This window comes from Ursus arctos, unplaced genomic scaffold, assembly GCF_023065955.2.
Source record: "Ursus arctos isolate Adak ecotype North America unplaced genomic scaffold, UrsArc2.0 scaffold_6, whole genome shotgun sequence".
NCBI lineage: Eukaryota > Metazoa > Chordata > Mammalia > Carnivora > Ursidae > Ursus > Ursus arctos.
Window position 1 is genome coordinate 30,118,722 of NW_026623078.1, and position 24,780 is coordinate 30,143,501.

The 24,780-nt window shown below is 38.8% G+C and overlaps 1 protein-coding gene across 36 annotated transcripts in view; it reads right to left on the bottom strand.

Moving 5' to 3' along the window:
* Nucleotides 1–24,780, bottom strand: part of STAU2 (staufen double-stranded RNA binding protein 2) — a 313,412-nt gene that overhangs the window by 237,916 nt on the left and 50,716 nt on the right. For 33 of the 36 annotated variants that reach the window (XM_048212633.2, XM_026495883.4, XM_026495882.4 and 30 more), the window contains 2 exons: nucleotides 24,480–24,639; nucleotides 14,966–15,101 (listed from right to left, as the gene is read on the bottom strand). In XM_048212633.2, coding sequence (XP_048068590.1) covers nucleotides 14,966–15,101; nucleotides 24,480–24,639 — 296 coding nt within the window. Of the gene's footprint in view, nucleotides 1–14,965; nucleotides 15,102–24,322; nucleotides 24,405–24,479; nucleotides 24,640–24,780 lie in introns of those variants that run through there. The other 3 variants (XM_044382773.3, XM_044382772.3, XM_057307917.1) reach the window with 3 other exon arrangements.

Here is a 24,780-nt window from a genome sequence, read left to right on the forward strand (position 1 = left end):
TGTATTTCCTGCTCTTTTATCAAGTCTGACATTCTTTATCTTTTAACTAAAGCATTTAAACCTTTTACATTTAACATAATTATTGATATGGCTGGGTTGAAATATATCAACTTCTTTGTTTTCTACTTATCCCATGTGTTCCTTACTCCTTTTTCCTCCCTCTTTTCTGATTTCTTTTAGATCACATTTTTTATTCATTTTGTGGCCACTATTGTATTCTTAACTATTTTTTTTTTTGCTCTGCATCAATATACATCTTCAACTACCACAACTTCCCTTCATATCACATTAGATCAGTTCATGTATAATATAAGAACCTCACCGAAGTTTGCTAGGTGTTTATGGTGGGAGGGTAAATCTGGTCCCAGTTATAGCCAGAAGCATAAGGCACCAAAATGTTTTTAATAATTTTATTTTTGTCTAATATCTGGGGAAACAGATGTTGGGGAGGACCCTCTTTATATTTCACTTCAAAGAAAAAAGGTGTAGTTCTATTTCATAAAATGAAGTGTGTCATATCTGGTCTTATCAAATGAGTAAGAGTTACAATGAGTTTTGTTTTAAAGAGTTACAATGTTCACTAGTTCCTATACTTAATTTTAAATACAGCCTGCCTAAGAGAAGAGCTTCTGGCCCAGACTAAATCCCTCATTTACCCTGAAATCATTATCCCTTGCTCTCTTTAAAGTTGTGTACTTGGCTGACCTTTTCCTGTTAGGCTGCACCATATGAAACCAACTAATTTATAGGACAAAAAAAGATCAAATATTAGTGATTTTATGTGGTTTAAACTCTCATTTATCAGGTAGCCACCAGCCTTGGAATACTAACCAGTGTGAACTCACCCAGTCTGTATGTTGTATTATCAGTATACAAGCACCATCTGGTGGCAGAAAGCAAAATTGTAGGCTTTTCCTGTTTATACCACTACTGTTACAAATACACATTGTTTCTTAACTGTTCTACTTTCCAACATGTTTTTTAATAGGGCGTTACAAACTAGTGAAGAACTGTTAGACTGACAGTTTGAATTGTACACCTAAAACTAATATAACACTGTATGTTAACTGTACTGGGATTAAAATAAAAACTTAATTAAAAAAAAAGTTTGAATAAGCTCAAAATAAACAGCACACCAAAACTAATTCGCAGGGACGCCTGGGTGGCACAGCGGTTAAGCGTCTGCCTTCGGCTCAGGGCGTGATCCTGGCGATCTGGGATCGAGCCCCACATCAGGCTCTTCTGCTGGGAGCCTGCTTCTTCCTCTCCCACTCCCCCTGCTGTGTTCCCTCTCTCGCTGGCTGTCTCTATCTCTGTCAAATAAATAAAAAAATCTTTAAAAAAAAAAAAACAGTAATTAGCAGCTAGTTATCAGCCTAACAAACTTTAAAGTATAGTACGCTATTTCATAAACTAAAATCTTGATTATTTCTAGTTTTACTGATAACCAACATAATGAAATAAAATCAGTTCAGATACTTCAAAAAATTTGTTTCACCCTATCAAACTTCCACTGGTAGCTACGGCTGTCCAGAAAGTTCTTTCCAAGTCTCACAGATTTATCTCCCAGGGCACAAGAGGGGAGACCATGCAAATTCAAGTAGGTACCTGGCTCTGCCCAGTGGGACAAGTAACCTCAGCAAAATAGTCCTCTTCCCTTGTTTAACTTACTATGACTCATACCAAACATCTTAAGAGAAAGCAACTTTACTAACCTAGCTACAAGTGATTGGACCAGGAACTGGATACATTAGTGAACAAATATTGTCTTGACACAAAATATACCAACCACACCTGAGTATGGAGGTGCTTGGCACAGGGGCATGCCATGAAATTTTTCCAAATCAAATAATGACAAACCGGCATAACCAAATCCTTTTGGGAAGGAAGTATAAATCCTAGATGAACAAAGAACAGATTGGTCACTCGAACTTAGGCTGTATCCTAAACAATGTCATTTTCTGAAAGATGCATTCTGACGTGTAAGCTTCGGGAACACTCCAGACCCTTAAGTCCCTCTTCCCTTGGGTACTTCCAACAAACCTTCAAAGCCAAAGATAATCTTTCCATACCCTCCACTAAGGCTTTAAAGAGTAATAAAATAGACCCCTCCTTAATATCTCATAGGAAATTTAAACTCAACCTAGTCAAAACAGAATTCCTCATGTTTCCAAAGACCCACTCCAACTCCTCATTGCAAACAACATTACTAGTGATCCAAATATGTGGAAGTTATCCTTAATCCCCTCCCCACCCCCGCCAACCAATCAATCTCCAAGTGCTATCAAGTCCACCTTCTAAATATCTGGACACTGCCCTCCCTCCATCTTCACGGTTCCAAGCTCTCATCACGTTAAGCCCGAATTACAACATCCTTGTAATTCATCTTTCTCCCTTGAATTTTAAGCCTAGCCAAATTATTTCCCACATACTGCCAAAGCAATATGCCTAAAACAGATACCCAATTATTTTATACCTCTGCTTAAAATCCTTCAACGGCTACCACTCATCTTCAGAACAAATCTAAACCTCTTCACAAGGCCCTTTGAGGACATCAGATCAGCACCCTGCCTGAGCTTCCGCTTTCACTCCAGATGTATCAAATTCCTTGGAAGTCCATGATGAACTGAACGTCTCAACATTCCCTGCGGTTGTTCCCAAAAACTAGTTTGCTTGTCCTTACCTTCTTCACCGAGGAAGGCTAATAATGCCTTGTTAACACTGAAGATTCAGTTCAAGTGTCACTTCCTTCTGGGAGGCTTCTCCGAGTCCCCAATCTCAGGGAAGCACTTGTTCTCCATGTTTCCAGATGCTCACATCTATGACTCTGTTACTGCTTCTCTGCACTGTTTTCACCTTGTAATGAACTCAGAGAGTCTACCAGACTGGCTTTCATCAGAGTTCCTACTCTTAACACAACAAGTGGCAAAGAGTAGGCATTCAGTGAATATTGGCTTAATGAAAGAGCTCACCAAAGGCCTTTCATTTGGTCTTACTATCTCTACTTAGCAAATGAGGAAACTAAGGGAGGTCGCATGCCTTGCCCAAAACCACACAGCATCAGAATGAGGATTTGAACCAAATGTTCTAACTGTAATGGAAATGATTTTCCTTCAGAATCTTTGCCTTCAGGGAACCAGTCATTAAAAAAATCATGCTCTGCAAGCAGCTTGGATGGGATTAATCCCTGTTTCTCCAGGCCAGGCACAAACCCAGGCATGGCCAATTAAAGTATTCCCTCACCCCAAATCCAGTCTGAATGACAAAGGGATGGACAGCCCACTCAAAGTCTTTCCTGGGACTTTCCTAAGAACTATACAAAAAAATATGTTCCTTCTTTGGTACTACATGTCGCATATGAGGTACAGCAAATGAAAGTGAGCTTCTTTGAAAAAGAAGTCAAGCAGAGGAAAAATGAGACAAGAACTAAAAAGAGAATTGGAAAATGAGGGAAAAGAACACTAAAGCCCCATATTCAACCATGCCTGACTATGTCCCCAAGAGACCTCCCAGTTACACATGGCAAACATCCCCATTTCCCCATGGTCTAGTCTGAGGTGTGGGCCTTTGGCCACCAGCATACTGGGGCTTTCTGGCCACCAGCCAAGCAGTAATGCTTCCTGCATCTGTACATACACAAAATTGACAAACTGTCTGTAGGAGACCTGATTTTAGCCATTCTGTTCTTGAGATCATGTATATCATTTTGTATAAAAAAGACAGGAGAAGAAAAGCATAAGACGTTCTCTAACCTTTACATCTTACACTTTGTTGTATAAATTTTTTAGCTTTCAACTTTATAACTTTTACTGAACAAGCCCCAAATGAGAAAGGAAAAGATATAACTGGATGTATTCACTTTCTAACATCTTAGGTGTAACAAAGAGAGACAGGTACTTCCAAATCCAGTTTGCAACCAGATTTTGTTCATGGATAAATCTTTTTTCCCCAGCCATCATAAACCAGGGCAACGGAGGGGTGGCACTTTCTCTAAGTGCCTCCTTAGACTTCAAATGAGTTTAAGCCGGGAAACCTCACCAGGAAAGAACAGAATTTAGGGGCGCCTGGGTGCCTCAGTCAGCATCTGACCCCTGGTTTCAGCTCAGGTCATGATCTCACATCCCTGCGTCAGGCTCCACGCTCAGCACACAGTCTGCTTCAGATTCTCTCTCCCTCTCCCTCTGCTTCTCCCCCAGCTCATGCTCGCTCGTTCTCAAATATATAAATAAATAATCTTGGAGGAAGGAAAAAGATTGCGGAGGAGTAGGGGACCCCTTCTTCAGCTGGTCCCCTGAATTGAGCTGGATATCTACCACAATATCCTGAACACCCACGAAATCAGCCTGAGACGCATGAAGATACATCTGGATCTCTACAAACAAACATCTCCAGCGCTGAGTATTGAGGTACCAAGCGGCGAGCCATGAATCCATGCACAGATATCGGAAGATAAACAGAAGGTGGAGGGAGCCAACATGCTCGGGTGCTGGGAAGCAGTAGCCACTTGCAATGGGGCGTGGGCTGGACTTGCGGACCGGCACCAGCGAGAGAGCAGACTGAGACCGAGAACTCGGGAACGTGCCCGACCAGAATGACAATGGGAGCTCCGGATCGCACACTCGAACTAGACTGAAACCAAGAGCTCAGGAGCGGGCGCGCAACCAGACTGAAAACCAGAGCTCTGGAGTGCTCACTGGAACCGGACTGAAACCGGGAGCTCGGGAGCGTGCACACGTGTCCAAACTGAAAACCAGAGGTCCGGAGCGCACAAACTAGACTAAAACCTAGAGCTAGGGAGTGCGCACGCAACCAGACAGAAAACCAGCACTCCGGAGCACGCGCGAGCCACACTGAAACAGGGAGCTCGGGAGCACGCACAGGAACCGGGGGTGGCTAGCAGTGTTAGAAGCACAAAGGACAGAGACGTGCCAGCCCTGGAAGCGAGGGCTGGGAGAGTGGCTGTGGGGCGCACATCCTGGGATGCTGCAGGGTTTTTAGCAGCACCGACGGAAACAGAGAGTGGCCAGGAGAGCTCAATGGAGAGCGGACTGCGATCTCTCTGTTCTGAGACAGAGGCTAGGATACAGCCACTGCTATATCCTGACTCTCGGGAGAGGCACAGAAAACCACCAGGGAAAGCCGCCAGAGAACAAAAGTCCGGAAATACCAGTTCACGTTGTGCCCATCCCCATTCCCCTTCAGAGGGGACAGGGCGACTCTACCCAAACAGGGTTGCCTGAATATCAGTGTGGCAGGCCCCTCCCCCAGAAGGCAGGCTGAAAAAATCAAGAAGCCCACCTCCCTAAGGTCCCTATAAAACAAGTGCACACTGCCTGGGTCCCAGTCAATAATTTGGGCTCTGTGCATCCCTGCAACCTCTCCTCTCAGAACGACGAGGAGGAGAAACCCTCAGCAAAGAAAGGAGACAGAGACTGTGGCCTTTGCCACAGAACTAATGGATATGGATATAACCAAATTGTCAGAAACGGAGTTCAGAGTAACAATGGTCAAGATGATGTGTAGGCTTGAAAAAAATATTAATGAAAATATTAACGAGAATATACAATCTCTAAGGGTAGAAATGAGAGCGAATCTGGCAGAAATTAAAAATGCTGTGAATCAAATGCAGTCTAAACTAGACGCTCTGACAGCCAAGGTAAATGAGGCAGAAGAACGAATTAGTGAATTGGAAGATGGAATGGTAGAAGAAAAAGTTAAAACGGAAACTTGGATCAAAAAAATCCAATCTCAAGAATGTAGATTACAGATTACTGACTCAATGAAACGTTCCAATGTCAGAATCGTCGGCATCCCTGAGGGGGTAGAGAAAGAGAGAGGTCTAGAAGAGATATTGGAACAAATTGTAGCTCAGAACTCCCCAATCTGGCAAAGGAAAGAAGCATTCATGTCCAAGAGGCAGAGAGGACCCCTCCCAAGATCAATGAGAACAGGCCTACACCACGTCACGTCATAGTGCAATTAGCAAATATTAGATCCAAGGATACAGTATTGAAAGCGGCCAGGGGGAAGAAAATCCTTACGTACAGAGGGGAAAATACTAGAATAATGTCAGACCTGTCTACAGAGACCTGACAGGCCAGGAACGGTTGGCAGGGTATTTTCAAAGATCTATCTGAGAAGAACATGCAGCCAAGGATCCTTTATCCAGCAAGGCTGTCATTCAGAATTGATGGGAGAGATAAGAACCTTCCAAGATCGGCAGAAACTGAAGGGATTTGTAACCACCAAACCAGCCTTATAGGAGATATTAAGGGGGGTTCTATAAAAGTAAAAAGGCCCCAAGAGTGATACAGAACAGAAATTTACACTCTATAGAAACAAAGACTTCACAGGCAACACAACATCATTAAAATCATATCTCTCAATAATCACTCTCAATGTGAATGACCTAAATGCTCCCATAAAATGACAAACGGTTGCAGACTGGATAAAAAGACATGACTGATATATTTGCTGCCTACAAGAGACTCATTTTGAACATAAAGATACATCCAGACTGAAAGTGAAGGGATGGAAAACCATTTTTCATGCCAATGGACCTCAAAAGAAAGCTGGGGTAGCAATTCTCATATCAGACAGATTAGATTTTAAACTAAAGACTGTAGTTAGAAATACAGAAGGACACTATATTATTCTTAAAGGATGTATCAAACAAGTGGATATGACAATTATAAATATCTATGCCGCCAACAGGAGAGCAGCTAGATACACAAGCCAACGCTTAACCAGAATAAAGAGATATATAGATAATAATACATTAATAGTATGGGACCTCAACACTCCGCTCTCAGCAATAGACAGATCACCTAAGCAGAAAATCAACAAAGAAACAAGAGCTTTGAATGACATACTGGACCAGATGGACCTCACAGATATATACAGAACACTACACCCCAGAACAACAGAATACTCATTCTTTTCGAATGCTACACTTTCTCCAGAATAGAACATATACTGGGTCACAAAACAGGTCTCAACCGATACCAAAAGACTGAGATTATTCCCTGCATATTCTCAGACCACGATGCTTTGAAATTGGAACTCAATCACAAGGAAAAATTTGGAAGAAATTCAAACACTTGGAAACTAAGAACCATCCTGCTCAAGAATGATTGGGTAAACCAGGTAATTAAGAAGGAGATTAAACAATTTTTGGAGACCAATGAAAATGAAAACACATCAGTCCAAAACCTATGGGACACTGCAAAGGTAGTCCTAAGGGGAAAATACATAGCCAACCAAACCTCACTCAAAAGAATAGAAAAATCTATGGGGCGCCTGGGTGGCTCAGTCGTTAAGCATCTGCCTTCGGCTTGGGGCGTGATCCTGGGGTCCTGGGATCGAGCCCCACATCAGGATCCTCCACTGGGAGCCTGCTTCTTCCTCTCCCACTCCCCCTGCTTGTGTTCCTTCTCTTGCTGGCTGTCTCTCTATCAAATAAATAAATAAAATCTTTAAAAAAAAAAGAATAGAAAATTCTAAAATGCAGTTTTTATATTCTCACCTCAAGAAGCTGGAGCTGGAACAGAAGAACAGGCCTAACCCATGCACAAGAAGGCAGGTGACCAAGATTAGAGCAGAGATCAATGAATTAGAAACCAGGAGCACAGTAGAGCAGATCAACGGAACTAGAAGCTGGTTCTTTGAAAGAATAAATAAGATCAATAAACCACTGGCCAGACTTATTCAAAAGAATAGAGAAAGGACCCAAATTTTAAAAATTATGAATGAAAGGGGAGAGATCATGATTAACACCAAGGAAATAGGAAGGATCATTAGAAACTCTTATCAACAGCTTTATGCCAATATATTAAACAACCTGGAAGAAAATGGATACCTTCCTGGAAACCTATAAACTACCAAGACTGAAACAGGAAGAAATTGATTATTTAAACAGATCGTTTAATTATGAAGAGATTGAAGCAGTGATCAGACACCTCCTCAAAAACAAGAGTGCAGGGCCTGATGGATTCCCTGGGGAATTCTACCAAACATTCAAAGAAGAAATAATACCTATTCTCCTGAAGCTGTTTCAAAAAATAGAAACAGAAGGAAAACTACCAAACTCATTCTGTGAGGCCAGTATTACCTTGATTCCCAAACCAGGCAAAGACCCCATCAAAAAGGAGAATTACAGACTGGTATCCCTGATGAATATGGACGCCAAAATTCTCAACAAGATCCTAGTTAATACGATCCAACAGTACATTAAAAGGATTATCCATCATGACCACGTGGGATTCATCCCTGGGATGCAAGGGTGGTTCAACATTTGCAAATCGATCAGTGTGATAGATCATATCAACAAGAAAAGAGTCAAGAACCATATGACCCTCTCAACTGATGCAGAAGAAGCATCTGACAAAATACAGCATCCTGTCCTGATTAAAACCCTTCAGAGTGTAGGGATAGAGGGTACATTCCTCAATCTCATAAAAACCATCTATGAAAAGCCTACAGCAAATATCATTCTCAATGGGGATAAGCTGAACGCCTTTCCCTTAAGATCGGGAACACGACAAGGATGTCCACTCTCGCTATTATTATTCAACATAGTACTAAAAGTCCTCGCAACAGCAATCAGACAACAAAAACGGAAAAAAGGTATCCAAATTGGCAAAGAAGAAGTCAAACTATCTCTTTTCGCAGATGACATGATACTCGATATGGAAAACCCAAAAGACTCCACCCCCAAATTACTAGAACTTATAGAGCAATTCAGTAATGTGGCAGGAAACAAAATCAATGCTCAGAAATCAGTTGCACTTCTATACACGAACAATGAGACTGAAGAAAGAGAAATTAGGGACTCAATTCCATTTACAATAGCACCGAAAATCATACATTATCTCGGAATTAACTTAACCAGAGACGTAAAGGATCTATATTCTAGAAACTACGTACCACTCTTGAAAGACATTGAAGAAGACACAAAAAGATGGAAAAATATTCCATGCTCATGGATCGGAAGAATAAACATAGTTAAAATGTCTATGCTACCCAGAGCAATCTACACTTTCAATGCCATCCCGATCAAAATACCAATGACATTTTTCAAAGAACTGGAACAAACAGCCCTTAAATTTGTGTGGAACCAGAAAAGGCCCCGAATTGCCAAGGAATTGTTGAAAAGGAAACACAAAGCTGGGGGCACCATGTTGCTAGATTTCAAGCTATACTACAAAGCTGTGATCACAAAGACAGCATGGTACTGGCACAAAAAGAGACACATTGACCAATGGAACAGAAGAGAGAACCCAGAAATGGACCCTCGGCTCTTTGGGCAACTCATCTTTGACAAAACAGGAAAAAACATCCGGTGGAAAAAAGACAGTCTCTTCAATAAATGGTGCTGGGAAAATTGGACAGCTACATGCAAGAGAATGAAACTTGACCACTCTCTCACACCATACACAAAGAAAAACTCTAAATGGATGAAAGACTTCGATGTGAGACAGGAATCCATCAAAATCCTAGAGGAGAGCATAGGCAGCAACCTCTACGACATCAGCCACAGCAATCTTTTTCATGACACATCTCCAAAGGCAAGAGAAACAAAAGATAAAATGAACCTGTGGGACTTCATCAAGATAAAAAGCTTCTGCACAGCCAAAGAAACAGTCAAAAAAACTAAGAGGCAGCCCACAGAATGGGAGAAGATATTTGCAAATGACACTACAGATAGAAGACTGGTATCCAAAATCTACAAAGAACTTTTCAAACTCAATACACGAGAAACAAATAATAGAATCAAAAAATGGGCAGAAGATATGAACAGACACTTTTCCAATGAAGACATACAAATGGCTAACAGACACATGAAAAAATGTTCAAAATCATTAGCCATCAGGGAAATTCAAATCAAAACCACACTGAGATACCACCTTACGCCAGTTAGAATGGCAAAAATGGACAAGGCGAGAAACAACAATAGTTGGAGAGGCTGTGGAGAAAGGGGATCCCTCCTACATTGTTGGTGGGAATGCAAGTTGGTACAGCCACTCTGGAAAACAGTGTGGAGGTCCCTTAAAAAGTTAAAAACTGAGCTACCCTATGACCCAGCCATTGCACTACTGGGTATTTACCCCAAAGATACAGACGTAGTGAAGAGGAGGGCCATGTGCACCCCAATGTTCATAGCAGCATTGTCCACAATAGCTAAATCATGGAAGGAGCCGAGATGCCCTTCAACAGATGACTGGATTAAGAAGTTGTGATCCATATATACAATGGAATATTATGCAGCTATCAAAAAGAACGAGTTCTCAACACTTGCTGCAACATGGACGGCACTGGAGGAGATAATGCTAAGTGAAATAAGTCAAGCAGAGAAAGATAATTATCATATGGTTTCACTCATTTATGGAACATAAGAAATAGCAGAAAGATTGGCAGGAGGAGGAAGGGAAGAATGAAGGGGGGGTAAACGGAAGGGGGAATGAACCATGAGAGACTATGGACTCTGGGAAACAAACTGAGGGCTTCAGAGGGGAGGGGGTGGGGGATTGGGATAGGCCGGTGATGGGTCTTAAGGAGGGCATGTATTGCATGGTGCACAGGGTGTTATATGCAAATAATGAATCATGGAACACTACATCAAAAACTAAGGATATACTGTATGGTTACTAACATAACATAATAAAACATTATTTTTTAAAAAACAACAAATATATAAATAAATAATCTTTAAAAAAATTAATAAAAAATAAATATTTTTTTAAACCGCATGGGTAATGTCTAATTATTACTTAATATAATTTTAAGTAGAAAATGAAAGGACCTTCTTATAAATCCCTCTAAATGATATCTGTTTCTTGGGACTTTTTAACCTTTCATTCCCTGCCTTATTAAGAAGCTACTCATTTATGTAGAGTCTGACAAGGAGAAGAATCTCCTCTGAGTTGGCTCCAAATCCCTGTGACACATTCAGGTGTTGTCATCTACAGATTAAGGTCATATGTGAAATCCTAATTTTAAAAAAATTTTTTAAAGATTTATTTATTTTTATTTGACAGAGAGAGAGAGATCACAAGTAGGCAGAGTGGCAGGCAGAGGCAGAGGGAGAAGCAGGCTCCCTGCTGAGCAGGATGCCTGAGGTGGGGCTTGATCCCAGGACGCTGGGACCATGACCCTAGCAGAAGGCAGCCACTTAACCGACTGAGCCACCCATATGAAATCCTAATTTTTACAGCGTAATGAGTAATGGTTAGTTTTGCCCTTCTGTGAGCAGAGAGCTTTCCAGTTGAAACATGGCTTGGCAGCTTACCAGTACTTCCCTATTTTCTTTTTACCTTTTTTGTGATCTGCAGAATATTCTAAACCCTCTCCAACAATCTGAAAGCAGTCCACTTTATCCATTAAGTGGGAATGGCCTAAAGCACAACCCCTTAGACAAGTCATAAATAAATTCTTACACTCCCTCATGACAACCATGAAATCAGATCTTGAAACTACAAATTGCCAACAAAGGAAAAATGTCAACATTCTTAACAGAAGACCTACAATAGAAAAAAAAAAAATCAAACCAAACCAAATGACCCTTGTCACATCTTCATATACCAACTACTCTCCTCCTTGGTTCACTCTTTTCTAGCCATACTGGTCTCCTGGAGAAGATATCAACATGCCTGATACATTCCTACCTCAGGGGCATTGTGCTTGCTGTTTGTTCTGCTTGGAATGTTCTCTCCTCTCATGACATACACACGACTTATTCCCTCTCTTCCTTTAGGTCTTTTTTTTTTTTTTTTTCAAATATTTTATTTATTTATTCATGAGAAACAGAGAGAGAGAGGGAGAGGCATAGGGAAAAGCAGGCCCCCCATGGAGCAGGGAGCCGGATGTGGGGCTTGATCCCAGGCTGACCTGAGCTGAAGGCAGATGTTTAACCGACTGAGCCACCCAGATGCCCCATCTTCCTTTAGGTCTTTATCAAAAGTCACCTTCTCAGTGAGTAACCACCTCTTAATCACTGCCTCACTTACTAGAACATGAGCTCCATAGTAATCATCCACAGAGATTATTGTCAGATTTTTCATTGCTTTAGCACCAGACTTCCTTCATTTAAAAGTAATAAATCCACTAATCAAAACTCTAGTAAGATTTCAGTAAGGAACTACAGATATCAAAATATAATTAGAATTTAAATATCCTCATAAGTCTATTCATTATAGTCCATTGAAAGTAAAATATCTTGATAGGCAAGTATTCCAAACTCAGGTGACCAAATATGTCTATTGTACTTAAAGTGGGCAAATAGTTTTATTTTTATTAGGTAACCTCAGGCTTAGAAGAAAGGCAATAGGCATGTTATACAGAAAAAGAGGAAGTAAAGAAACTACAAGAGAAATGTTCTGTCCTTGCCACCTATGTGGTGCGGACACCAAGTGGAGAGCTGATAAGCCTGCCACTGGATGGTCCCGTTAGGAGATACTACGGAAGAGGGTGAGAATGGAGCAACATTCCAGGGGCCAAAGACAATTAAGGATTTAGGTCAAGAGAGCAAGGGAGAGATGGTAAATCACAGCCAACAGGAAAAAACAGACTACACATCACCAACTGCAGGTTTTGGCCAGGCAGGAGAGAAGGGCATCAGCTATGCGGTGGACAACGACATCATCCCAAAGACCAGAGGAGCTCAGAGGGCAACACAGCACACCCACACAAAGGGAAGTGTCCCTCCTTTCCTACCAAGACAACAGAGTAAATTCCCCCAGACACACCTGGGAGAAAAGAGGGGAGGAGCAGAAGTCCAAGAAGATTGTACTCATGTTTCTTAGAGAACCTAAGCAATAACATATAAAGGAACCATTCACGATCTGAACAGGACTAAGTTTTAAACGGTAAATACACCACTGCCAAAAAAGACACCAAAAGGTAGCATATTATGTACAGACCACACATATTCTCACATCCGAATTATAATGTTAGTAAACACACAAAATGATTTAAAAAGTCTCAGCATCCCAACACTAGAAGAAATGATGACTATGTGACATGACAGAGGCGTTAGCTAACACGCCATAGCAATCATAATGCAACATAAACGTACCACATCAGGAGGCTGGACACCCTAAACTTGCACAATGCTGTATGTCAATTATAATATCCTTTTTAAGCATTAGCAAATACCTGATCACAGGAATGTCTTAGGTGAAAAACAGTTGGAGAAATCTCACACACACACAAATATTAGGCCATATAACGTCTAAAACTGTTGCACATCAAACAAACACAAAACTAAGAGCCAGTTTTTCCAAAGCAGGAAAATTAAACAAAACAGACGTAATGCTACTACCCCCAACACATAAACATTTGAAGACTGGCCAAGCAATGCAACAAAAATTAACAAATTCAAATAGACAAATCAAAAAGGACATACAAAATATCTGAAAACTGTTCAGTCTCATAAGTAATCAATAAAATCAAAATTTAAGAACATACCACTTTTTATCTATCAAACAAGACGTGTTTTTTTAACTCAGGATTGTCAGAATGGAACAGAATACACTCTAAGTAATTAATACAAATTTTAATGTAATTGGGCAACATATTATTCTTTTTAACCCAATATTCCCCTTACAGTAATCTATTTTAAGGAAATAATCAGTGACATAAAAATTTGAATATAAAGATTGTTGCACATTACTTATAATTGTCAAAAAAAGGGGGCAACAGCTTAGATGATCAAAACAGGTACATTCTGTTTATATACTTATCAAGTATTCTTTGTTTACACCTGTTTATATCCTTGTAAAGTATACCCTGGCCAAATGAAGCATTATGTAGCCATCGAAAATGTTTTTCAAAGATCCCTTCAAAATACGAAAAATAGGGGCACCTGGCTGGCTCAGTCAGAAGAGCATGAGACTCTTGATTTCGGGGTCGTAAATCTGAGTCTCACATTGGGTGTAGAGATTACTAAAAAAATAAAGTTTTAAAAAATATGAAAAATGATCACTATATCAAATTAAAAGAGGGCACGATATTGTATATATGAGATAAACTATGATACATCATACAAAGGAACACTATTTAGCAACAGAAAAGGGCAAAATCCAGATACAAGCAACAAGGATGAATCTCAAAAAACAAAAACAAATAAAAAAGAAAACCATTATAGGAAGTGAAAAAAGCCAGACACAGAAGAGTACATACTGTAGGAGCCTATTTATATACAGTTCAATGACATGCAAAACAAAACTACGGTGACAGAACCATGGTTCCTCCTGGGAGGTATATTGAGTACAAATAGGTTTGAGGAAATTCTCAGGGTAATAGAAACATGCTGACCCTTGATGGGGGTGGTCATCACGTGAGGATATACACATATAAAAAGCGATCAAGTATAAATACGTATATATACTAAGTAATAGTCATCACAATGTACAATTAAGATCTGTGCATTCTGCCAGTCACATAACATAACGCCATAAAATACTATAGAAATTGAATATAAAGGATAACTTCACTTTGGTCAAACATATGTGCAAAGAATTTTAAAAAGTGTAAAATACATCAAACTATCACAAAATTATGCAATGTGTAAAAAAACTTAGTAAATCCTTCCAACAAATTTCCTATAAATTAAAAACACTCATGTTTGCAATGTATTTGGACAAATTTTAAAAACCGCTAATTAAGCTAAATATCTGCTTGGTAAATAAATGAACAAGTCAATTGAGAAGTCAGCTCTATATTATGGCATCATTTTAAAACATGGTCCTGCCTGCAACAAATACAGGGCTCTCATCACTCAATAAAAACTAGTTATTTTATTAAATGTATTACTTTAAATACTCCTTGAGAGCCTGACTTATTTAAATTCCATGCAAAATGCCCAAAGTAAGTGTTCCTTACACTGAAAATACTCCTTGAGTTTCAGAAACTTTTACAATATGTGTAAAATAATAAATAAGAACAAAACCAAAGAAGACATACAAACCTCTGATTGTACATGCCCCGAAAGTTGTAATTAGCTCTATAATTTGGGAAAGGCTTTGGATCTAATGGCCTGTAGATGGCAGGCTCTCCCCTTTTCATAGCAAGCCCATTCAGTTCCACAGTTGGAGTTATACTACCTGTTTAAAAAAAATATTAAAAGCACACAAGTGAAATATTTCCATAATAAATCATGCAAGCCATACTTACATTACATGTAATTACCATGAAAGAAGGTGGGAGTTGATAGCCTGTCTGTACGATTTTCTCAGGGGTGTATAAACAAACTATAAACAGGAAAATTGTTTCTAATGAAATCTCTTTGGGGTTTTTGCAACCTTTCTTGTACATTTGCGGCCAAAAATTCAACTGGAAAGTCAGACTGTTTCAAAACAAGGGGAACACAAGATTCACAGATTGCTTAATTTGGATACTATAAAGAAAGTATTGAACATCAGCATTACTCACCCCAGGAAGATTTCAATTATTTTAATCATTAAAAACATTATCATCTGTGAATATTTTTATGTTTTGCTAATCAAGCAACTGAAATTAGCAATGCATAAAGGGTCATCAGTAATTCTTAGGCTTATCTCATGAAAATACACTTTGAGTTTTTTCTATAACCAACAACAGGGCAAAGTAAATCTACTACTGCTTTCTATAAATAATCTTTAAAGATACATAGTGAAGCATTTATGGATGAAGTGATATATCTGAGCTTTCTTTCAAAATAATTCAGAGGAAAGACAGATGAGAAACAACACTGGCCACCACATGTAGATGACTGTTGAAGGTGGTGATAGGTACGGGGATGTTCACTATCTTATTTACTCTACTTTTGAAAAAGTTTGAAAAATCCATAATAAGTAACACACACTGTAAATTATTACATCACATTATTTTGAGTATCAAAAGAAGTTATTTAGTAAAACATTACATATACACATTCCATATAACGAATCACAAATATGAATCTGCAGTTTTTAAAGAAAGTAAAATTTATTTTTTCAGTGTAATCCTGTACTATTTTGTTGGAATTAAGGCTTTTGCAACATACATTTAAGACTCCATTCATCACATACAAAAATGGGTCCACTCATTGCAGCAGAGAAACTGGGGCTGGCATAAAGCGCCTGCGGGGGGCGGTGGAGCCCGACACAAACGCACAGCCGGCAGCCACGTCATCAGCTACCCATCAAGAGTCAGTCCGCTGTGTGTCCCAGTTCTAAAGAATTTATGCGAAACCACTGAAGAGTATAATAAGAACAGGAGCTAAACCAAGGTTAAGGGGAAAAACAAAGAGGGTGGAAGGACAAAGGAGTGGAAAAGATAAAAGATAAGCATAAGAAAAGAACATTAACATACTGACTAGTACGTCCAATTAGTCCAAACCCTTAACTTAATACCAACACTCAGGGCAGAGGAAGAGAAAGTCAAGAATAAAGGGGTTCTTTCTTTCTTTCCTACAGTATTTTACTGAGGGGCAAGTAAAATGCACAAAACTTAACCATACAAATCTACAAATTATTACATACTGTAAATACTCAGGGACCACCATTCAGAGCAAGATATGAACATTTTCATCACCCAGAAAGTTCCATCATGGCTATTTCCAGTCAATACCCACCTCCCCACATTACCTATTCTGACTTACATCATCCGAATTTTGCCTGTTCTTCAAACCTGAATATGTATTGTTCTATCTTGCTTCTTTCACTCAAAGTTACAATTTTGTCAAATATTTCAGTATTGCAAACATTTTTCTTATCACTAAGTAGTCTCCTACTGAATGAATACATCAGTTTATCTATTTTGCTGTTGATGGGACATCTGACTTGTTTCTAGTTGGGAGCAATTAAGTATAAAGCCACAATGTTTTAGCAGACATACACACTCAGTTCTCTTAGGTGTATCTGTAGCAGTGGAATTGCTACTAGATCATAGAGAAGGTTTATGGCTAACTTTACTACAAATTGTCTAACAGTTTCTACAAATTTACAAACCGAAGAGCAGTCTGTATCTTTTTGAAAGTTTAAGTTTTTCTTATTTCATACAGATTGCAGTTTAATAATTAACACGTTAGGGACGCCTGGATGGCACAGTGGTTAAGCGTCTGCCTTCGGCTCAGGGCGTGATCCCAGCGTTATGGGATTGAGCCCCACATCAGCTCCTCCGCTATGAGCCTGCTTCTTCCCCTCCCACTCCCCCTGCTTGTGTTCCCTCTCTCACTGGCTGTCTCTATCTCTGTCAAATAAATAATAAAAAAAAATAAAATCTTTAAAAATAATAATCATTAACATGTTAATCAGTTGTAAGATTTATGTCATTCTGAATTCTACTTTGCAACAATCATACAGACATAAATAGCATAAAGTTCAATGGAGAAAAAAAAGAAAGTTTGAAAGACCTCATCCTTTAAGTACGGCAATAAACAGGAAACTAACGTGTTTAAAAATCAGCAGTGAGGTGATTTTAATGCACTGGTAGGATATATTATGTCCTGCCACCCATACCAAAATTGGGTTTTAAGCTAGGTAAAAGTATTGTATTCATATCATTTAAATAAATTAATGATTTCATATAAATTCCTCATTTGAAAGTCAGGCTGCAGTCTATTTTCTTCACAGAAATGCTAGACACTGGTCTTTAAAGGAGCAGGGAGAAGCAGCAGACACTGTAAACTGTGCTGAAGAGGTTCTGACTCCTGTTTGATAAAGAGCTAGACTGCCACCACTCCGTGGGCACAGCCTCTTTACTTGCACAATCCCCAGTAAACATTTACAGAGTTAAGTGCCAACCATGGGAACCTGCAGGTAACGCTAAGTACACTCCGGCAGGTGCAAGCTGGACCCAGGTTGCATAAAGATGATCATTACACAGCATCCTCATGCGTCACAGGGCTGTGAAGCTGACACGGTCAACACAGAATCCGTTTCTAGGGCTTTTCGGTAAAGGAAAGGAAATTTCTGTATTTATCAGTGATAAATATAACAAGGCTAATTGGTTATATATACATACATAACAACTACTGTGGATTCCTATTAGATGCAAAGTGAAAGAAAAATGCCACAACTAGTTTTCAAGGAGCTACATGTTGCTAACACTCAAGGAAACAGCTTTCTAGATGGTTAGAACAGTCCCTGGAACACAGCAGCCACTCAATAAATATCTGTTCAAACAATGAATTCATGAATTAATCAACCAAGGCCCCTTGAGGAAATGGCTGGTGCCGGAGCCGGGACAAGGAATATACGAGATGACCTTGGAGCATCTTACTGTGCCAGAAAGTAAGCAGTGCCCAAGAACAATGAAAACAGGAGGAGGACACGGGAGTCCACTGGAAAGGTTCATACCCCTGGGGAAGTCTGTAACAAGTTGAGAATCGAAACAAATAATGATAGATTATAAACCTGTAAGTAAAATAGGAATCCAACAGTCTATAGTGATAGAAATAAATGACCAAACAAAAAAAAAAATGAGGGGAAAGAGAAAATTCTAGGGTAGAATGCTAACTAATAAATGTAAAAAAAAACAAAACAAAAACCCAACTGGAATCAAAATATCACTCTTTAAGAGAGAATAAATTTCTGTTGTTTTAAGCCAAATCAATCAATCAATCAATCACCCTGCGGCACTCTTCAGAGTATTAATTGATTAAGTAAAGAATCATTAATAGATGCCAAATCTGGTAGGTGAAAGTAAGTTTGATGAGGAACAGAATGTTTAGTCTAGTCCCAAAGTTTCTCCTCAGAAAATACTTATTAGTTCCTTATTATTTAATAAGAAAACATACTTACCAATTAACTTTACAGTAGAGAAGCCTGGCAAACACACTCTTCACCGAGTGACAAAAGTCATCACTAATGGGACAAATCAGTATCGGGTGTATCCAGATATGTAACACTGAGCTAAGCCCAGGCCACTGGGACATTCATGCTAAAGATGCATAAAATCACGAGGAAACACCAGATAAACTCAACTGAGGGGCATTCTACAAATGACGTGGCTTGTACTATCCGAAAATGTCATGGTCATAAAAGACAAGAACTCTGAGGAACTATTCCAGATTGAAGCAGAATGAAAAGAAATGAAAAATACATGATCCCGATTAGATCCTGGACCTACAAAGGATATTACTGGGACAATCACTGAAAGAAGAATGGAGTCTTTGCGTTGTATGATTATACCAAATCAATGTTAACTTCCTGACAGGAGAATGGCCACGCATTTGGGAACAACACACTGAAGTATTAAGGAGAATGGGACCACATGTCCACAACAACTTATTCTCAAATGGTTCAGAAATGTTAACAGTTGGGGGCGCCTGGGTGGCTCCGTCATTAAGCATCTGCCTTAGGCTCGGCGCAGGTCATTATCCCAGGATCCTGGGATCGAGCCCCACACCGGGCTCCCTGTTCGGTGGAGAGTCTGATTCTCCCTCTCCCTCTGCTCCCTCTGCTTGCGCGTGGCCTCTCTCTCTCTCTTTCTCTCTCTCTCTGTCAAATACATAAATAAATAAAATCTTTAAAAAAAAAAAAAAGAAACGTTAACAGTTGGGGGATCTGCGTGAAGGGTACATAACAAACGCTCTATGTACTCTTGCTACAAATTTTACATACATATGAAATTATTTCCAAAAAGGTTTAAAAAAAATAAAAGGGGGAGGAAGTAAAACAGTTCTATGTTATAGCCTTAGCCATGCTGTAAATGAATTTAACTCCTCTCTGGGAGTAAGTATCTCTTCTTGCTGTGAAGTCAGGACTGAACTCCCCCCTCCCTGCAATGCAGGCGAAATGGATTGTCTTTTCAATAAATGGTGCTGAGTTAACTGAACCTCTATATATTAAAAAGAAGAAGAAAAATCATGAACCCTACCTCACATCATACATAAACCTCAGTTCCTGACAGACTCTAGATCTAAATTTTAAAAATAAAATAATAAAGCTTTTAAAATTTTATAAGATTATTTTCATAACTTGGTGGCAGACAAAGATGGCTTAGGTAAGATACTAACCGTAAGGGAAAAGACTAATAAATCCAACTTAAAGAATTAAAATAAAGAATTTCTGTTCATCGAAAAATATACCATTATAGAAAGATATGCAACACACGTTATCTAACAAAAGATGTGAATCCAGAATATGTAAGAATCCTAAAGTCAACCAAAAATAGAAAAACCTAAAAAACAGACGATGCAGGTTTTTTTAAATGGGAAAATTATTTCGACTGGCACTCTACAACAGAGATCTCGCTACCAACAGCCATATGAAAAGGTGCTCACCATCATTAGTTATTAAGGAGATGAAAATTAAAACTACACTGAATTACTACCATACCCCCAGAAGAATAACTAAAATTTTTAAAGCTTAAGAGACCATATGTTGATAAGAATGTAGAGCGCTCTCACATATTGCTAGTAGGAAGGGAATATTATACTTTGACATAATGTATTATGTATGCATTTATAATATGTGTATTTTTTTCAAGTATGAACTTGGAAAAGGGCAAACTTTTTTTTTTTGAGACCTAGGATTCCTTAAATTGGGGGAAGGCAAAAAGAGAGGGGGTTTTGCTATGTTGCCCATGTTGGAGTGCAGTGGCTATTCACAAGCAAAATCCCACTACTCTGATCTGCTGTTTCTAACCTGGGCTGCTTCACCCCACCTTAGGCAACCTGGTGATCCCCCGCTCCCAGGAGGTCACTATATCAACGCCAAACCTACTGCAGACACTTGATCAGCACAGCGCACTACAGCCCAGAACTTCTGGGCTCAACTGATCTTCCTGCCTCAGCCTCCCAAGTAGCTTCAACTACATGTCACCTATATGTCTCAAGTATGTTTGGGGTTTTTCGGGCTTGATTTTGTTTTTTTGTCATCCTGACCCTTTTGTTTTGAAATTAAAAAATAAAAGATACTTTAACACAACGGTGAACATATAGGGCAAAAGCAAATACTAAAATTTAATGTTGAATTAAATAGTAAGCTGAATGTTTGGGCCTCCAAACCGGGTAACCCAAAACCACTTAAAAATGGGTATGTTCACAGTTTACAGCAATTGGCCTATAGGTAAGAGAACGGTCAAAGTTTTTCCAGCTGAACTTCCAAGGAAATTATCTCTTCAAAGACATACTCTAATTGTTGCTCTAATTCACTATTCAATCTGGCCAAAACTATGATAGTTTCCTTACTGTGTCTAACTGATGCCTCAATAGCTTTCTTATCTTTCCCAAAAGGTCTAGGAATAAAAGACTGTGATGTAAGAACAGCAGCTGTGATACCTGTCTTTTATGTACTCTCATTGACTTCCGGTCTTAATTCTTACTCTGATTTGAATGAACAGATGCATAACCCATGACCCAACAATTCCAATACTGTGTACATGCCCAACAAAAATGTATACAAGAATGTTCACAGCAGTTTTATTTCTAAGAGCCCGAAACTGGAAACAATCTAAATGTCCGTCAATAGCACAATGAATAAATAAATTACAGTATATTCATGCAGCAATGACATACTATACAGCAATAAAATACTATACTGTTAAACACAACATGGATGAATCTCACAGATGTAACACTGAGAAAAACAAGCTATCACAAAAGAGTACAGTGCATGATTCTAACAAGCAGGCACAATGAATTTAAGACAGACAAGCAGAAGAGTGGCTTCCTTTGGAGTTGTTTGACGACTAGAAGGGGCCATGAGGCAGGCTTCTGGGTCACCGGCAAAGCCTGTGGTACTGGTCAAGTGTTCAAAGTGCAAAACGCATCAAGGCTCTACAGTTATAACCTGTGCACTTGCCAGTATGCAGTATTATACTCTATTTTAAAACTTTACCTTCAAAAAGCTACTCATTCTCTCAGCTTACTGCAACACTCAAAAGCGCAAACTCATCTCCACTGGCCCTTCGGACTCTCCTGTTTTCTTCCCTTGACTCCTTTGCTGGTTTAGCTCCCATTATAATCCTCTAAAGTGGACCTGATGCAGAGATGGGCACACACCGCTCCTGCTTCACACCCTGTGCTCCCAACAGCTTGCTTTCTAACATGGCTTCAACCACTGGATCAGCAACACTGGTCCTTCTGTTCCATTCCCACTGCCATTCCCAATACCATCGTACAGCAGAGGGAATATAGTACTCGATGCATAGGAGTTTCCTTTCTTTTCTTCACCCATAAACTATGGCAATGGTTTCCTAACTGATCTTGCTTTTAGTATTTTCCACCTTCAATCCACATATCAAACTGACTTCCTAAAGTGATGTTTTAAACACATCACCCACTAGCTTGTAAACACTAATTGCCTAAAGTACAGATAAAATCTGATCTCCTAAACCTGGCATTCAAGTCCATCACAATTCACCCCTACTATATCTCCAGTCTTATCTCTTCCTAGTCACTTACCTGCTCTAATTAAAAATCACTCCCCAAAATTTTTTTTTACCAAAACTATTGTCCACAGTGCTATTTCCAATGTCTTTCCTCATTGTACTCCCTCTGCCTAGAATATTCTTTCCTCACCTCTATACCTGCCTACTCTCCATTCGAGGACTCTCCATTCAAGGACCTGCCTACTCTCCACTCAAGAATATTCTTTCCTCACCTCTATATCTCTCCATTCTTCCCTCAACTACTCCCATCCATGTTTATCATTACTTATAATACTGACAAGTGTTATTATTCACTTGGTTCTTACTCTTTACCATTAAATTATGTGCTTTATGTATAGAACTGTAAAATTTTCACAGAAAAGGACAATGTTTTGTATCTCTTAAATATATAAAAGCAAGTGCTTAACACACAGAGGCAGTGGTGTGGTACTAATGATCCATCAGTAATCTAAAGGGATTTTTAAAAATTATAAAAGAAGACAGCTTCTTACCAACTTCAAATGACTAGAACAGGTGATTTTCTTTATTATAATAATATTTTGCTTATCTAAGCCTACCTAATAAATACTAGAATCAGTTGAGCAGAAGCAAAAGGAGGAGTAATAGGAAACTCATGCAGTTTTGGAAAGAGAAGTCTTTGGAAGAACAGACTATGCCTTAGCACAGCCACATGAGAAAGAAAGCAGCATCGGATTATGAGCATGAGCACGTGGACTCTAATTAAATAGATTACAGAGTCATTTGTGGCAGGAACAAGTCTTTTTTTTACTCCATCACAAAAATACCTAAAGAAATATTTGTCAGAAGGTAACCTCTTAAATTAATAAATTAATGAGTAAATGGATGTAGGGCTGGTACTAAACTCATGGAACTTTATTAACTTGATGTTATCAATTCATGCATTATGTCCAATACAGGTTTGCCTCTTCCGAATAGACAACCGGACACACAATGTTGTTGCTATTATATACAACTGGAACCAATTCTTTACAATTATTCTTAGGAGATAAAAACTGGAAAACTTGTTTACTTAGCAGTATATTACACACAGGTTTTTTTTTTGGATTTGTGAGTTTCTTAATAAACTTCACATAAGTATTCTAAATTTGAATGGTTCTACCAACCATTTCTACATCAACAAACAAAATAAGATGCTTAGGCCTAACTGTATAATTTTCTATTAAGCTAAAATAAAGAATAACTATTTTTAATTCTTAAACTGTGTACTTTTATATATTACATAAAAAGAGAAATTGATCATTTCTATCTTTATCAAAAACTCAGTCATTGCAGCATTATTTACAACAGCCAAATTATGGAAGCAGCCCAAGTGTCCACTCATAGATGAATGGATAAAGAAGAGGTGGGATATATATATATATGTATTATATGTATGTATGTGTGTGTGTATATATATATGAATATTACTCAGCCATAAAAAAGAATGAACTCTTGCCATTTGCAATGACATGGACGGATCTAGAGAGTATTACGCTAAGTGAATAAGTCAGTCAGAGAAAGACAAATACTGTATGATTTCACTCATATGTGGAATATAAGAAACAAAACAAATGAACAAAGGGGAAAAAAGAGAGAGAGAGAGAGACCGAGAGAGAGACAAACCAAGAATAGATTCTTAACTATAGAGAACAAACTAATGGCTACCAGAGGAGAGATGAGTAGGGAGATAGGGGAAATAGGTGATGGGAATTAAAGAGTACACTTATCAGGACGAGCACTGAGTAAAGTGTAGACTTTCTGAATCAGTACATTGTACACCTGAAACTAATATAACACTGTATGTTAACTATACTGGAATTAAAATAAAAAACTAAAAAAAACTAAAACAAAACGCAGTCATACTTTCTGTTCTTTGTATCCCAATGTGTTTTCGTCAACATTTAAAAAGTAAATAATGCATCTTTAGAGTATCCACAAAGCAAATTTTTAAAATAATTATAATTACCTTCCTCATTCTCTCACCTTCAAATATTATTCAGTTGTTTTTCTGTGTGCTACTAATACCTGCCGACTACACAAATGGCGTGCTATAAAGAAAAGGACAGAGAACAGTACATATAGAGCACAGCAACACAACAGAAGGAAACAAGTCAGTGCCATACCTGGGTTATTATTAACATTACTTTTGGGTGGTTTCTGAACTGGTTTGGGAAGTGTAGATTCAGTCAACGCTTTATTAGCAACAGCTTGTTGGGCCTTCTTTATACTGCTCCCTTCGGATTCCCATGTCTGCTCACCAAGACTCAGTTGCACTGAGAACATCTTCGAAAAATATAAAGAGACAAAGAAAACATTAAATTCTTCAGGAAGTAAAATATGCTGTCTGAGAGAAAAACAGATATACCACAGAATAAAAATTTTAGAGCTAAGGGTGACCATACAAATTATTTGCGCAAAAATCTT